The sequence below is a fragment of the Balaenoptera borealis genome (assembly GCF_965194805.1).
Source record: "Balaenoptera borealis genome assembly, chromosome: 8".
Lineage (NCBI taxonomy): Eukaryota > Metazoa > Chordata > Mammalia > Artiodactyla > Balaenopteridae > Balaenoptera > Balaenoptera borealis.
In genome coordinates, this window is record NC_138865.1 from 324,825 (window position 1) to 343,511 (window position 18,687).

The 18,687-nt window shown below is 37.4% G+C and overlaps 1 protein-coding gene across 3 annotated transcripts in view; it reads right to left on the bottom strand.

Annotated features, from left to right (window-relative positions):
- Positions 1 to 4,466: 4,466 nt before the first annotated feature.
- The window catches only part of SPOCK3 (SPARC (osteonectin), cwcv and kazal like domains proteoglycan 3), a 442,183-nt gene continuing 427,962 nt past the window's right edge, over positions 4,467 to 18,687 (bottom strand). For 2 of the 3 annotated variants that reach the window (XM_082402143.1, XM_082402144.1), the window contains 3 exons: positions 13,542 to 13,604; positions 10,606 to 10,743; positions 4,467 to 8,183 (listed from right to left, as the gene is read on the bottom strand). In XM_082402143.1, coding sequence (XP_082258269.1) covers positions 8,020 to 8,183; positions 10,606 to 10,743; positions 13,542 to 13,604 — 365 coding nt within the window. In that variant the 3' untranslated portion in view covers positions 4,467 to 8,019. The other variant, XM_082402145.1, reaches the window with a different exon arrangement.

An 18,687-nucleotide genomic window follows, 5' to 3' on the forward strand; every position in this document is an offset into this window, starting at 1 on the left:
ATAAATCTTAGATACATATATAAATCAACCTTATATATATGATTTATTTTCAAGATCACCCAATGGAAGCAGGTCTGTCTTAGTGGATACGCCAAGTCATTCATCTGTCACACAGGTTCCTCCCCAACAGCCTTGGAGGATGATATATATGAATCTAACGTTAAGAAAAAACGAATGAAGTAGCTAGTAATAAAAAGTCCGCTGCCAATTACATGCCTCATATATTTGAAGAAAGAGGACATGCTTCATGTATAAACAGCTAATGCTTGGAAGCAGACAGTTGATTCAGCAAGTAATAGTCTATTATAATAAGAATACTGGGCTTCTCTGGTGGCGCAGTGGTTGAGAATCTGCCTGCTAATGCAGGGGACACGGGTTCGAGCCCTGGTCTGGGAAGATCCCACATGCCACGGAGCGGCTGGGCCCGTGAGCCACAACTACTGAGCCTGCGCGTCTGGAGCCTGTGCCCCGCAACGGGAGAGACCACGACAGTGAGAGGCCCGCGCACCGCGATGAAGAGTGGCCCCCGCTTGCCGCAATTAGAGAAAGCCCTCGCACGAACCGAAGACCCAACACAGCCAAAAATAAATAATAAATAAATAAACAAAGTAGCTATAAAATTAAAAAAAAAAAAAATACTGTCTTCCTAGGAAATTTTGTAAGACTCTGTGCGTTGGTTGTATCCATGACGGATTTGGTATAAAGTAGGTGAAATTGGGTAAGTGCCATCATACAGAAAGTACCACAATCTCAAGTGCTTAAAAAGTAGAAATGATCCAAGTAGTACCGATTTTATAATGAAAATATCGATCCTATTCGTAACATCATTATTTTGATGCCATGTTTATGGGGAGTGGGACGGTATGCTGAGGAATAATTGGGGGATAAAAACTCACTTACCGGTGGTCTCTGTGTCCACACCACTTAGTGGTAAGCACACCTCCTGCTTAGGAGACAGACTTTCTTTCCAGCAAGAGTTCAGCCTGGTTCCTGATTTGGTGACGTAGCTGTCATCGGACTTTCCTTGAAGAGATACCTGGAGATCATTTCAGTCCTTTGTTTCCCAAGTTCCACTGTCAAGAAGAAAGAGGCTGGGAGGAAGCTTTCTTATTACTTGTCTGGATTCGGGCAATTTGTTCTTAAATTATAAAAACGCACTGAGCCTACTTCATTTTCAAGACAGAGATAACAGTCATTCTTATTTGGCACAAAGCAGTTCTCTCTAAAAGTTGTGCCTTCACTGTGCTGTAGTTTACAACCAGCTCTTGGTAAAGAGAAAAAATGCCCCGATTTGTAGGTTTTGCCATTAGCATGGCAAAAATACTCCAACTGTGACCAATCTGAATCTTCCAAAGTGATGTCACTAAATCTGGAGATGGGAAGAGAGTTGATGAATAAATGAAAAATACGGATTTTCAAATCTTTTTGAATTAATGAATAAATCCAGAGGCTGACCAGTAAAAAAAAAAACTTTTTAACTAAAAGAGTTAATTAATTTGATTGTTCTTTTGCTAAAAATTCCAAATTCTACATTAAAAATTCAGTTGCTCCGCAGACGCGCTGCCCTCATTTCAGGTGTTCATGAGCCACATTGGCTGGTGATAAACTGCCATTTTATCATCAACTGGTGATAAATGTATCAGACAGCGAGATTCTAGAACAAACCACAAGACAGACTTGACTTCCTAATTTTTAAGCCAGCTTAGGTGGCTCTTCTTCCTGGTTTGCTGCTGTTCTACGTGAGAGCCCGCAGTGTACGTATCAGCATTTGGGGGGGGTCCCTACCCCACCCCTGGACGTGCAGAGAGCACTCACAGCCCTTCACCATCACACCATAGTCAAGGGCAGGGTGCCTTCCGGATGGAGAAAAGTGCGCATTAGCAGAAAATAGGTTGATTAAAAAGGAAATACACATATCTAAAAAGACCAGTGGGCTCCCAGATCAGCAAAACTTATTTGCAAACAATTTCAAAGAATACTCAGTCTAAAGTGTGTCAATCAAAGAAAGCCACCAAGGCAGAGGTGAAAAGCACTCATTCTGAATCCTCCTGGGACAGTTCTACCTCCACCACAAATATTTTCCAGGATTCACCAATTCTCTCGGTATCAAGTTATAATAAAATGACCCATTAAAATCAATTTAATTAATACTTATTAAAATATTATTTGTCATTTATCAAATTCAAATGTATCCTGTTTATCCTATTTATCATTCTGTTTAAAACATCCTCTTTTATATATAAAGTCTCCCTCTTAAGAACATCTAAATAATCAACTACTACACAGTTTCAGTTTTTATATTTGTGTTTCAAACACAAATCATGCGTTTCAAATCATGTTTCAAACCAGGTAATTCCTTGAGGTAATAGCCAGTAACTTAAGTTTTAGTATTGCATAATCTAGGTCTGGCATATCCTGTCAAATGTACCAGGAGAGATGGTGCCCTCTTATTTCAGAGCTTTGTGTAGTTAGTACAACAATCTTGCACTTAACAGCTAAGCGTCTGCTTCACTCAGAGTGCTAGGCATTTCTGAAGCAAGGAAAGCAGGGCTCTGGCTTTATTTAGGAGCTGGGGAAACTAAGGATCGCGGCTGGGATTCCGGAAGTAACAAGCATGTGAAGGGATTCTGCTCCAGGGCTTAACTCTGGACCACGCTGTCCCTGGGGGGTGGCGGCCGCTGTGACTGCCCTCCGCCTGACCCACATCACAAAACATGCAGGAAAGGCCCTCTGCTTTCACCCTTCACGCCTCCATCACATCCTTCAACCCGTGTTAGCACAGTAAATTGAAAACTACATTTCTAATCTATCACTGACTTGCATCTGCAGATGTACTTCCCTGCACCTTGAACTGGATCACCACAATTCTACTGACCTCAGATCCCAAAGGGACCAACACTGCTACAAGATTGTCAAATGTTTCAATTTGTCATTCTGTCACCCAAGATCCCTTTTCCCACAGGCCCCAAATAACTGTGAGCCCAGGGATCTCAAACAAGATAAAATGCTGAACAGGAATCTTGATACACATCAGACACCTTGCCTCATGTAACAGATGTTATTGCCCGGAAGCAGCTAAACTTGTTAAAAGGGAAACATATGATGCCAAAGACTGAAAAATAGCCTTTTATATTAAGATAACATCTTTCATTTGGAAACATCCCAAGGTGCTTTTCTCAAGCCAAACAGTTTGAATTTGCTGCCCTAAACTGAAATGCAGGAACAGAGCGAACAATTTCCCCGTAGCTGAAGTATGCATTCTTTCAGAACATGCAACTTTAAAACATTCCTGCTCCTTCAGGGTAATCTCACCCTCCATGTCCCATGGTCCATGCTTCCTCCTGTATGACTGCTTATATGACATTCATGTGACCTGCTGATAACATATGGCCATCAATCTACCACCTGCTTTAAGATATTTGGTTTACAAGGAGCAGAAACTCTCAAGTTCCCAAATGGGTGGATTGTTGTAAGGACACACAGGAAGCGTCTAGGAGACAGGCATGTTGCCTGAAGCCATGGAAAGAATCCAGGACAGAGCAGAGCCCCTGGGGGCTGGAGCCCAGGCGGGTCTGGAGGCCAGGGTAGCAGATGTGCACATCTCACCCTGATGCTCCACGAGGGACATGGACATCTCGTTTCCCTGGGTCCTACAGCTCCTCCTCACTCAACAGACGACTCTCTGTCTCCAATCTCACTGAGCCTGTCTTCTCCTAAGTTTGGTTGCCATTCTCACCTTCCATCATCAGCTTGAAATTCCTTCAATTTCCCAAATTCATGAGAAAGAAAACACGTTTGCCCCAGCTCATCTTTTTTACACAAGGCCACCACTTAAAAATTTCTGGCCATGTCTTTAGTTTCACCACCCTCAATTGGTCTCGTAACTTCTTTTAATAAACGTTTTTTGATGATTTCCCCAGAGATTCTGCAATAACTCCAAACTGCTCGACACGGCATGTTGGAACCTCCCAGTCTGGCCTCGATCCTTCTCCTGTTCTCACCAGCTCACGCTCTGCTCATCAACTGTTCCCCTTCTCCACGCTTTCCCTCCATCCCAAGCCTGCCTGCCTCCTCTTCAATTACCAAGCCGGGTTCTTGGATGCTTTAATCCACAGAAACTGATAAGAGGCCAGACCACGAATTCAGGCAAAGCTTTACTGGGACTCATGCTGCAGTCCGAGAGAGCGAAAACAAGTACTACTAGAGCTCAGCAATGAATTTGGTAAAGTTGCAGGATATAAAATTAATACACAGAAATCTCTTGCATTTCTACATACTAACAACGAAAGATCAGAAAGAGAAATTAAGGAAACAATCCGATTTACTGTCACATCAAACAGAATAAAATACCTAGAAATAAACCTACCTAAGGAGGCAAAAGACCTGCACTCCGAAAACTGTTAAGACCCTGATGAAAGAAATCGAAGATGACACAAACAGATGGAAACATATACCATGTTCTTGGATTGGAATAATCAATATTGTTAAAATGACTATACTACCCAAGACAATCTACAGATTCAGTGCAATCCCTATCAAATTACCAATGATGTTTTTCACAGAAATAGAACAAAAAAATTTTAAATTTGTATGGAAACACAGAAGACCCCAAATAGCCAAAGCAATCTTGAGAAAGAAAAACGGAGCTGGAGGAATCAGGCAGTCTCTTCCCATTCTCTGGGAAGACTGGACAGCTAAAAGTAAAAGAACGAAACTAGAACATTCTCTAACACCACACACAAAAATAAACCCAAAATGGATTAAAGACCTAAACGTAAGACTGGATACTATAAAACTCTCTGAGGAAAACATAGGCAGAACACTCTTTGATGTAAATCGCAGCAATATCTTTTTGGATCCACCTCCTAGAGTAATGAAAATAAAAACAAAAATAAACAATGGGGCCTAAAATTAACCTTAAAAGCTTTTTCACAGCAAAGGAAACCATAAACTAAACGAAAAGACAACCCATAGAATGGGAGAAAATATTTGCAAACAAGGCAACCGACAACGGATTAACCTCCAAAATATACAAAAAGCTCAGGCAGCTCAATATCATAAAAACAAACAACTCAATCCAAAAATGGGCAGAAGATCTAAATAGACATTTCTCCAAAGAAGACATACAGATGGCCAATAGGCACATGATAAGATGCTCAACATCACTAATTATTAGAGAAATGCAAATCGAAACTACAATGAGGTATCATCTCACACCAGTCAGAATGGCAATCATCAAAAAGTCTACAAACAATAAATGCTGGAGAGGGTATGGGTAAAAGGAAACTCTCCTATACTGTTGGTGGGAATGTAAATTGGTGTAGCCACTATGGAGAACAGTCTGGAGGTTCCTTAAAATCTAAAAATAGAGCTACCATATGACCCAGCAATCCCACTCGGGCATATATGCAGACAAGACTATAATTCAAAAAGATACATGCACCCCAGTGTTCATTGCAGCACTATTTACAATAGCTAGGTCATGGAAGCAGCCTAAGTGTCCATCAGTGGAGGAATGGATAAAGAAGATGTGGTACATATTTACAATGGAATATTACTCAGCCATAAAAAAAGAATGAAATAATGCCATTTGCAGCAACATGGATGGACCTAGAGATGATCATACTAAGTGAAGTCAGACAAATATCATATGATATCACTTATATGTGGAATCTAAAAAAATGATAGAAATGGACTTATTTACAAAACAAAAAGACTTACAGACTTAGAAAACAAACTTATGGTTACCAAAGGGGAAAGGTAGGGGGGAGGGATAAATTAGGAGTTTGGGATTAACATATACACTCTACTATATATAAAATAGATAATCAACAAGGACCTACTGTATAATACAGGGAACTCCACTCAATATTCTGTAATAAACTAGGAAAAGAATTTGAAAAAGAATAGATATATGTATAACTGAATCACTTTGCTGTACACCTGAAACTAACACAACGTTGTAAATCAAATATAATCCAATATAAAATAAAAATAAAAAAAAAACCAGCTTCACTAAAAGACCACCATATTTGGTACTTTAAATTCATTTGCTAAACCTCTATATAGCATTTGATTTTTTTTTGTCTTTTTCCAACCAATCCACAAGTTACATTTTGTGATTTCTATACATTTGTTATACAGATAAGGTTATTCTGTCACTCTTCAAAAATTGCAGCTGCTATAGAAATTTAGCTAAATATGTTACGTATAATACCACAAAAATGGGCTTAAAAATACCACTGTCAACAAATGAAATGATCTACTTTGCAATGCTATGACAAATGAAAACAATTAAAACAATCTGACAAAGAAAAATATTTTTAAACGTATCGAATAAAAGAACATGCAAGATGTCAAGAGCTCTGACTTTGAAACTCAAAATTAAAAAAAAACCTTTTCTAGCTAGTCTGTGATGTATGCTTTTTAAAAATCAAGAAACAGATGAAGAATTCTGCATGCTACTATCTATACCCCAGAAAATCATTAAGGAACAGTTTAATTTGGTTGCAAGATTCTTTATTTTGTAAACTATACATAAACAGTAAAAAAGAAAATGCATTTTACCTTAAATATTACATAAAGTTAACATTAAAGGTTTTTTCTTAGTGTATATAAATCAAATAGAAAGAATCCAACAACTTTATTTCAGTGGATTGTAGACTGGGAAACCAGCTGACCCACTGTTTAAATGGTGACACCAGTGTGTAACACCCAACAGGTTTTTTCCACTTGTATTATGGGCACAAAACCACAGGACTGATATCCTTAAAAGAGATGGTGTACCAGAAGGGCTACCTGATTAATTAACATGCTAACTTAAATACAACAATTAAAGTAATTTTTGTTGCAGTTAAATCTTAAATGCTACTCCACACAATAATCATAAACAAGTCCACATGGTAACTATGTAACAGTAGAAAAAAGAAAGAAAGTATTCTATTTTCTTCATTCCAGCAGCAGTACCAGGACGGGTATTAACTTGTGATTAGGTGTGCCTATCTATGGCCTAATGTCCTATGTGGGGATGCATGCTGAAACCTCTCTACGTCTATTTTGCAAGGCACCATACAGTATGTTCTCTAAGTTTTGACACTAGTAACAAAAATGGCATAATTCTTAGATTAAATGCAAATATTTATCTAACACAGGAAATAAAATAAGAATGAAGATTTTTAAGTTTGATATTGGGGCAAATGACAAACTTTTTGTAAAAATACGGTTTAAAAGAATCTTTCCCTTTGTCTTTCCACTTTAAGTTCTGCACCCTAAGTTGCTGGTCAGAAATATAAAGAAACCTAGAAAGATAAAGAAATCATGCTGGTTAAGATTATCAAACAAATCAACATGAGACTGCTGTCTAAATTAAAATAAAAATTAGAAAGGACAACTATGTTAACTTTCAAAATCCACGGTTTTTCCCTACTGGCCATTTTGTAAGATATCTGGTCACATCCAGAATAACTTCATAACTAAAAACATCACTAAAACTTCATAACTAAAAACATACAAACATGGTGGAGGTCTCCAGGATGGTGACTTTGTTCTTCTCACTTTGTGCTATTCCCTCACTCACCTCTAAATCACTCCAGCTCTGGGAAGAGTCTACTTGGAAACTGCAATTAAGGTCATGCATATTTTTATAAAATCCTTAGAATCCAGGTCACTAGTATGTTATTGTAGATTCAACTTAGAATTCCTCCCAGAAAAATATCACATATGACCTCAAGCACTGGTTGTTTTGTTTGTGGCAGACTCACATAGATCAGTAGCTCTGCATAACTTTCTCTTGTCTGGCTGGACTCCATATGTGTTCTCTTTTTCATATAAAAACTCAGAGTAAATGATACTTCTCTAAACATGAAGTTCTACGACTTTAGTTGCAATATTTGAAATAATTATACAAAATATAAGTGAGTTTTAGAATCATTTTGTTTTGGGGCAAGAAGGTACTCCTCAGTAGGGGATCACTTGGTAAGTAGAAGAAACGTAGAATTTGTTGCTCTCAGCTCTCATCCATCAGATGTATCCATCCTGGTCACCACCATCATCATCATCCCCTTCATCCTCATCATCATCTTCAATTTCATCTTCATCGTTCATAATGTCATCTTCATCGTCATCAGCAGCCCATTCACGGAAATCTCCACTTGCAAAATCTCCAGAGATCTCAAAATCAATAGCTTAGGAAAAAAGTAAACATTAATGTTATGTGACTGAGTGGTGGGATAATTTCTGAGGGTCAGAAAATTCTGATGAAAATTGAGGAAATTAATAAACTGAGTCACTTTGCTGTATACCTGAAACTAACACAACATTGTTAATCACCTATACTCCAAGAAAAAATAAAAAGTTAAAAAAGATAGATAAAATAACATTTTAATTTGCTCTTTAGCTTTCTTAACAAAAATAAGGTAAAATCCATTCTTTATCATTTGTTAAAATATACAGTGCTAAAAAGTGGAATTGTTGCTGAGGTCTGATATGTAAGATTTCCAGTTCAGTAATACTGAGCTCAGCCCAGTTTTTATAAAGTCCATGTCAAACTTTGAACTTTACAAAGAATTCAGAACTTCTCTTAGTGTGTAGGCAAAATAGTTGTCCCTCAAGGATGTTCACTCGCTCATGGCTGAAACCTGTGACTATGTGACCTTACATGGTAAAGGGGCTCAGGAGATGTGATGAAATCACGGGCCTGGAGCTGACAGGTTACTGTGGGTAACTTGGGTGGGCCCAGGTGATCACCTGCATCCTTAAAATCAAAGAACTGTTTCCAGATGAAGTCAGAGGGCAGTGTGATTACAGAAGAAGAGTCAGAAGCTGGGTAATGGTCCCTGGGCCAAGGAACGTGAGTGGTCTTGGGACAAGGCCAGGAAACACTATCCTCAGGAGGGAGCCTCAGAAGGAACCAGCCCTGAAGACACCCTGCCCTTAGCTTGGGGAAGCCCACGCTGGACTTCTCATGTTCAGAAGTGCAAGATCACACATCTGTGTGGGTTAAGCCACGAACTCTGAGGGATTTTGTTGCAATAGCAACAGAAAACTAACACAGCCAGTAGGTACTTTAAAAAATGTTTAGAAATTTATAATGACTATGGAGGCAATAATGCACACATATCTCAGAATGTAATCATTTCCCAACTCCCCTAGTATCAGTGTGTTTACTTTCTATCCTTTCTAATGTTTTGGTCTAATAATTCTTTGGTAGCTAATTATAGCAAATCCTATTAATGTCATCCAGTGCTTATGAACTGATTGATTTCACCATACAACACACTGAAGTTCATATCTTTTGTGAAGAAAATGTTATTTGTACTCTTCTACTTCTTGTATTTTCTTAATAATTTCAACATGCCGAGAAAACTCACAAGTCACATTCCCAAAACAATTTCCCTGTCACCTATTGAATTCAGCTCCATATAATTATTATTTATAAAATAAACACCTGAAATTCTTTATCCATCACGGATAACTGAAATAACTAATAGTGCAACTCGTTTAAACTATGTGTTACAAAGCTGTGTTCTTCACATGTAACAAGTATGTTATGTAGCTATTGAGTACTGCACTCCATCCTACGGAATCTGAAAACGCTGGCCAGAAAGCCAAAACCAAGCTATTAAAAGTGTCATGGAATAAATAAATGCAGAACAGGCATTTAAGCATTAAACGCCATTGCTTTTATACCGTTTACCATTTATCTATTTCTAAACAAATGATGTTACAGTGTATCAGTTTAAAAATTGCATAAAGGAGAAAAGTAAACAGTTTCTGAAATACAAGACTGACCAAGTACTTTGTTTACATTTTGGTCATTTGTATTAGTTGAAACATAATCCATTAATTCCGTCTGTGTGTGTGTGTGTGTGTGTCTGTGTGTGTACAGCTAAGTGGCTTTTGTAGTGAAAGCTCTCCACAGTACAAACAGAAATACTCACTTGAAACCTGCATTCTGAAAAAATATTTCATGAAACACAAAAGACATCACACTTAAAACTTTACAATGTGTGTATGTTATGCTCAACTTAACTGTAATATTATTTGTTTAGGTTTATATATAAAATGCATGCTCAGAAAAAGAACTAGAATATTAATTATAATTACCCTTCAAACAATTAAAACTATATTTTCTCACCCAAACATAAGGAAACATGCTCACACAGCTGCAATTTATGGACCTTTACTTTAAAAAGGTTACTTTTTCTTTCATTGGTGCTCCCATGTTCTCCCTGAGTGACCTTCTCCAAAGGCACACAGACGGGAGGGTGCTGTGTGGTGACACGGCACCCACCAGGGCCGGGTGACAGGGCCCAGAATGGATGACACAGTCTGCCTTACCCGAGAGGAACACAGAAGGCATGCGACATCCTTCCCGTACTTGAAGGAGTAAAAGCGGCCCACCTTTCATTATTCTTCCTTAAAATATCTAAGTTATGCAGTTCTACTTGTTAGTTATGCAACTTTTTCTAACATGCTAGGAGTGAGCCTTCCTGCCCCCCGCCCAGTACACTCCGTAGGGTTTGCATCGAGTCGGGCAGAGAATGCGACTCTCCAGCACTTATCCCGCGGGGGAGAAATCGTGGCCCGCGCGGCCCGCCTCCTTACCACAGTCTGCAGCACCGCGCCGCCTGGACCCCGCGACTTCCCTTCCGTATCGGTCCACGCACCAGCACTGCCCAGCGCTGCCGTGGCACTGCGTCGGCCTGTAGTAACCATCTGCGTCACACTGGGGGACGTACTGTCCTGTGAGACACGCACACGCGGGAGGAACGAGTCACCAGCCAGGCAGCGACTCACTCAAGACACACACACGTGAGCTCCGGCTCCAGGCTACGGGCTACGGCGCAGGTAGAACAAAGCAGGCGCTGTCATAACGAACTCCTTGCATTTCTTCTGCTGAGCAAACTTAGCGTCTTGTCTTTTTAATCACTCAGCAAAGGGGGCTGTTTCCAGATGTACAATATACAGAATTAGAGCTGATGAGTCACCCAGACCACTCAGCAGGGCGTACGAGACCCTTCACCGTCTCATCACTGCCAATTTCTGGCTTTCATTTCCCCAAATTTTCATTCATGTATCCTCAGCTCTTTCCACATCAAGCTGTTTTCCACAAATCCAGTCCTGCTTCATCTCTCTGTGCATCTTCTCCTCACCTGGAATCCCTCTCCTTCCCTCCCTCTTGCAATGTAAAACTTCACTGAAATGTGACCCCCTTCTGTTAGGATGGAGGGTTTTCTGATATATTTCTTCCATCGTGTGTGTCTCCCACTGCATGCGTTCACCACTACTCTGTGGTACCCTCTGTATTGGGAACTTTCGGTTCTCCTGATTTTGATTGTTATACAAACAACTCACACTCAGTCTAGTGGGAAGCTAGACACTTACTTTCATAATACAATATCTAACATGTACCTGGCACACTGCTAGTGATAAGTGTGCAATAATAACTGAGAAGTGAATTCACATTCTTCAATAAACACTCCCACACTACAGTGTAAGCTTTAGGAGATTAGATAATTTTCTTGTCTTTCCTGACCAATTGTCTGCTCAGTGACCAGACACAGTATAGTTACTTGATGAAAGAAAAAAGCAAAAACAATGACTAATAAACAGATAAAACATGAAACTGTTCCATTTAGTCTTGCAACAATATGGGATCATTATTTAACCCTTTCAAAAAGTTTCAAAATTCTGATATATAAATAATCAATTTAGTTTAAAAATTATAATTCATTTGAAAGATTTGAACTTCTGGTCTTTCAGTGAGGTGGACCGGATATCACCAATATGGGAAACTCGAGAACACCTTCTGTGGATTTATAGCAGGAAAGATAAGGAAGATTTTCAACATTATTATCTCTACCTCTTAAAAAATACCATAATTTGACATACTTGACATAAAAATGTTAAGATGGACAGTCAGTGTGGCCATTTAATTTGTTGTCTCTGCCAGTACACTCTGGAAACAGAAGAGCATTGTTAGGAATTAGCCGAGAACTGCAGACACCAAGACAGCTTGCAGCCTGGGTGCAGCACACCTGCTACCGCGTAACAGTGGACAGACTGTCAGAGAAGGACGCTTTCCTGCCCATTTCAGAAGGAATATTGAAGGGTCAGTGCTCTCGAGTAATGACTTTCATTTTTATTATGTAAGATGAATAAAGGTGACTCCTCTCTCAATTGGGCTCTAAATATGTTTTCATTTTTTGTAACATCAAATAATCAAAGCCTGGATGTTAATAGCTTTTTGTCACTAATAGACCTTGACCAAGTCGAAGATATTTTCCAGTTGAATGTCAATGGCTTTTCCCACTGCACATGGCTGAACTTCGATTTGTAGAAAAAAAACAAACCCAGGTACCAAGGTAACGTTTCCACCTGTGAGCTGGAAAGGTGCATCTTGTAACAGAGTTAAAAGAAATGTGATACATTGTAGCTTTTATCTAATGATGTGGCTTCACATCTGAAATGCTGTATTAAAAAATTTAGCCTATTTATTTTGAACTGTGAATTTTCAAGTAATATAAAAAATCTTCTCATATAAACATACAATATTGTAATTACAAACATAGCATATCATAATACAGATAAATCAGATCTAAAACCATAATATTATGTGCCACTAAATACACAAGAGCATTAACATACATGAAAAACAACAACAAATGTTGCATATGTGGTGTTCTACACTGTATGCTAAAATGGAAAAAAGGACATGTGTGGACAAACTGGTGAAATCCAAATAAAGTGTGAGGCTTAATTAATAGGATTATAGCAATGTTAATTTCTTAGATTTGATAAATATACGATAGTTAATCTATACATGGTAAGATGGTAACTTTAGATGAAGCTGGGTGAAAGATATATGGAAACTCTACTGTATTTGTAAAACTTCTAAATCTAAAATTATCCCAAAAAGAGTTTATTGAAAAATTGTATGTTGACAAAAATAAAGAAAATAATCATATGTAATAGTTTAACAATCAGTTAATAGCCAAGCATTCTAATATTTCAAGGCTTTGGGTGAAATTTGGAATTATCTATGTATCTATGTATCTATTTATCATCTAATACATACATTTACTTAGTAAAAGTAAGTTTATAAAAAGTGCTGATGAGAAACTAAAAAATCTGTTCAAATTTTCCTGAGGAACTCAGACCACGCTTTTAACCGTCTCTCTCTCTCCCTCCCTCTCTCTTCCCCTCTCTCTCTACATACATACATGCCATCAATTCGTGAACTGTCAACCACATAATTAGAACTGAAGTTTCTGCTGCTTTACCTTTAGCATTGTTTAAATTTCTTTTTTACTTAATAACTTTCAAAATGAGCATTATATTAGGGCAATAAAACAGACATCATATCTTTCAATAGGTAAGATAATAAAAGTAAGGCTAATGACTTTCAAAAACGTCATGAATTTTGTTGCTGAAATTTAGTGAGGTCCACGTTTGTGGGATTAATATCGATTTTGTGTTGCTGTTTCCCCAGGGTTATTTATGTAAAAAGTAAAGGTGTCAGGGAGTGATCCACTACTCACCGAGGAGCTTCTTCACCCCGAGCCGCTTCTGAATACTGCCGAGCTCCGTCTGGCAAGGTGGGTCTGCAACGGCATTAATGTCACCTCAATGGTTATAGGTAAACAAAGAGGGGGCGATTTCTACGTTACCAAACCTTAGTTAGATTTACAAGGCTTTAGAAGACCTGTTACATATCAACTGTTTTACTTATGGAGACACATACAAGTAGATACATATATGTATACATATACATGTATATACACACACATCCATCTACACCTACCTCTATGCCTACACCTACCTCTATACCTACAGTACATCTGCACCATCATGTACATCTACATGTATGTCATCTACATCTACATCTACATCATCTACATCTACATCTGCACCTACATCTACATCATCTACATCTGCACCTACACCTACATCATCTACATCTGCACCTACATCTACATCATCTACATTTACACCTACATCATCTACATCTGCACCTACATCATCTACATCTGCACCTACACCTACATCTACATCATCTACATCTACACCTACATCTACATCATCTACATCTGCACCTACATCTCCATCTACATCATCTACATCTGCACCTACATCTACATCATCTACATCTACATCTATATCATCTACATCTACACCTACATCTATATCATCTACATCTATACCTACATCTACATCATCTACATCATCTACATCTACATCATCTACATCTGCACCTATATCTACATCATCTACGTCTACATCTACACCTACATCTACATCTATATCATCTACATCTACATCTGCACCTACATCTACATCATCTACATCTATACCTATATCTACATCATCTACATCTACATCATCTACATCTTCATCATCTATATCTGCACCTACAGCTACATCAACTGCACCTACATCTACATCAACTACGTCTACATCTACATCATCTATGTCTACATCTACATCTGCATCTACATCTATATCATCTACATCTACATCTGCACCTATATCTACATCACCTACATCTACATTTACGTCTACTTCTCTATAGAGAGGCTTTTCTGCTTATTGGTAGATTATCTTAATTTCAGCAGAATGACAGAATTGGATGAAAGAAAGGAGAATGGTATAAAATACTCATAGGATGGAAAATGGTTCTTTTCATTGACTTTTAAAAGGTCAATCAACTCATTAATGTAAATACCACTCACAGGTTGCTTCCCAAACTAACTGATTATGTTTTCCCTCATTTAAAACAGTTCCTACGATCAAGAGAAACAGCTTCAGATTGAAACATAATCTAGGAAAACGTGAATGCTTCCAAATTATTCAGAGACACTGTTATAAATTTTGATACTGAATAACACTGACAGGCTTCAGTCTTTTCAGTTTCACCCAGGTGTTTGCAGTATATACCCAATTTGGAAACAGGATGTAATATACAATAGTTTCTGAGAAGCCATCTTTTAAAAAATAAACTTAGAACATTAAACCAATTTGGAAATAAGTATATGCCTATTTTTCAAACTCTTTAAAACCACTCAGAAGGAGATTAGTTTCAGAGAAGTATAAAATTCTAAATAGACATAATATAGTTTGGCTTATATTATTATATTTAATTATATATTTTCTAATATATATACATATTCTTATCTGAAAACAGTTCAATGTACTTTAGACTCTTATTGTAAAAACTTGCTGTTAATACTTGCTATATAAAAACTGCATCACAAACTACTGAAACAGCAAAACAATAAACTAGTACTTGCTCCACTACAACTTTTTTAGTGAAAAGGCAAGATATAATTCAAATAATTTAAGAATTTTTTTACCATACCAAGCTCACAATATTCAGTTATTAAATTTGCATGTAAGCAGCAGAGTGGAAAGAGACCATGAGACAAATAACTTAGTATGTATTTTACAGTTTAATATGTCAGGCCAACAATGCTTTTCCTGGAGGAATCAAAAATGTGAAGAAAAAGTAATTTGCTTGAAAAACCTGATTACCTTATTGTTCTACTTCGCGTTGATACTGGCTCAACTGACCCCTTTGTTTTTTTCTAATAATTTGTGAGTCTTATATTATTAACAGAATAGGAATGAAGTTGCATAATATGGGCTTATAGAGTAGACCTAAAATTTACTGCCCTCCAAATATGACATTTAAAACCAAGAGGAAAGATTCTAGCTGAAGTTTCAATACTACATTGAAAGCAACTCTTCTCACTGCTATGGGACAGTTATTGTAAGTAGAAGTGATGTTTCTCTTATCTTCCTGTGGGATTGCCCGAAATCAGGCACGTCTGAGTCTGACTCTCCCTGAATAAACCCGGGGCAGCCACAAGGTGTGTGTAGGGGAACCTGCCAGATTTCGAGCGAAGTCATGACAGATTGGGCTGTTCCACTACATACAGTACTGGATTGTGAATATCTATCCTGTGCTCTGCCTGGCCTTTGACTCAGGTACACTTGGAGGGCGTGACTGAGATTTCACCTGTCATTAAACTCTCTTGCAAACAACTGATGTAGATGAAAGGGCAGTGAGGTGGCAAAGTGCATGAAGGTTTGGACACAATTAGGCACAAGTTTATACACAAGATTTATTTCCCCCAATCTAATGGTGATTTGACTTTATGGAAAATTCTGATTTTATATGCTTAAAATTGTATGAAAATCTTAAGTTATAAAATATAGGTTTTAATGTAATCATTAAATTTACAAGTAATTATTCCCAACAGTAGTTTTAAAAAATAAGAAAAAAAAAGGAATTAAAATCTTTTACTAGTTAATTTCAAAATGCTGTTTTTAAAAAAATTAACATTGTTCATTGTTTTGCATTCTGAATTTAAAACCTCAAAGCCTTATATTGGAACCATTCACACATTATCTATATTATGAATGGATAATTGTCAATGCAATGGTAACAATGCATTTTTATTTTCCCGCATGATTTTGAACTGAATAAAATGTCACTGGGAAAAATAAATAAGGAAATATCTCTATGTTTACAACAGTAATATACAAAGGTGTTCTTTCTGTACTCACAACTAGTTATTTCTAGGGAGTATACTTCTATTAGCTGTCAAATATATAGATACAATGTGGCGTCAAAACTGCAAAGAAAGTGGACATTGCAGGTGTGTGTGTGACTCAGTGGGTGCCACACACACCTGCAGGGGATGCCACCTCCCTGCAGGGAGGGCACCCGGACCAGCTCAGCCTCCTTCTCAGGAGGCCTCTGCCCAATCCCCTTCCTTCATGGAGCCTCTCACAGAATGGATATACTTAAATAACTTTATTAGGTTTACTTTGTGCACATTTCAAATATTCATAATACCAAAGGACAGCATTGCCTGTATTTAATATCTTTCATTAAATTAAAGAAAAACATCCTTTGTAAAACTAATGCAGATGACGCCCGTTCTGACCTCTCCCCTGTGGCTGGAAGGCATAAACGACCTCGAAAGATGCGGCTGTTCTCACTGTCGTCCCATCGGGTGTATCGCTGGTCGGGCTCCTGCCCTGAACAGGATTTGCCGGCAAGCTGCCTAGGGGCGTCTCTCAGCATTTTATGTATGAGCGCTTCGCAAAGTCTGAATGTAAAGGTAAAGCTGCTGGAGATGCAAACTACTATCAGTATATACAGGATGGATAAACAGCAAGGTCCTACCGTAGAGCACAGGGAACTACATTCAATATCCCGAGATAAACCATAATGGAAAAGAAAATGAAAACGAATACACATCTATATCTATATATATCTATAACTGAGTCACTTTGCTGTACAGTGGAAATCAACACAACATTGTGAATCAACTAGACTTCAATAAAATTAAAAAAAAATATGAGGTACAGCTGCTGGAGAAAGAAGTTTCAGATCCCCCGTCCCTGCGCTCATTCTGTAACATGAAGGACTTTAAGATCACTGAGTGTCGTCCTCAGCTGTGGACGAGATCGTTACATTCTCACAGGGCTGTATGAGTGAGAAATGATTTTATGTGCCCAAAAGACGACATGGGCCTGAATAAATGTTAATTTACTTTCTCTTTCCTGGATCTTACACAACAGCACTTTAACTGAAATAGCAACTAATAAATTGAGGTACTTTTCTGAGTAGGGGCTTAAAATATATTTTATGAAAGTAAGTTATTAACACCTAAGGTAACAGAAATCCCAAATTAATATTTTTCCTACTGATTCTTTTATAACTAATTAGAATGAAATCATACAAACCACAATCATATCCATTTTGTATTGCTTAATTGTCATGATTTCAGAAAATCAGTCATAGAAACAGATATGCATTTTAACTAATTACAAACTTTTTTTAGGTTACAATTTTTTTCCCTTGGAAAACTACAAGTATTTCACTTGCCTGAAATTTTATATTCTCAACCTCATTTATTAAACTTTTGAAATTAACCTTAATTTATTTTTGAAAGGTATTTTTTTAACAACACTATTACTGTATTTTTCAGATATTTTCCAACAACCATACAACTATAGTCCTGATTGCAGTTTTAAGTCAACCTGGATTAATAACACCCCATTATACATTATTCTCTCCTTCTCTCTCTCTATATATATATGTACACACATACACACACACATACATATATTACTCTAATTATAATAAACTTAAGAATTTGTTGTTTTTATTGAATAAACAGGAAAAACACATTCCTTATAAGGTGAAACATTTGAAAAAATGTTTTTAATGTTTATTTTTTTCCATGAAATTACTTAATGAGCTAACGCCATAGTCAGTTACCCCGATAGAGCTTTTGTAATATTTTCTAGCATATTAATGAATGGAATTAGCCAAACTCTCCTAAGCTTTTGGGAAGTTGTATAAATCATTTAACCAGCTCAGGTATCATTAACTAAATTATCTCTACTGTGTATTAAATGATCTCAGAGGATGTCTTCATGTGACTAGGAAGATTTCGATACTTTGGAAGTAAGTATCAAGAATAATAAATGAAAAGTATATAAAGCAGAATCTTTTGGGGACCTTTAATCAGTTCTACGAATATTACTGCAAAATCTAGGAATGTTTTAAGGTAAAAATATTTATTTCTGGAGTAGAAACATTCAGAGTTATTCAGAATATTTTAAAATGTTCATGTATAAACACTTAGACATGCTATCATAATAATCAAA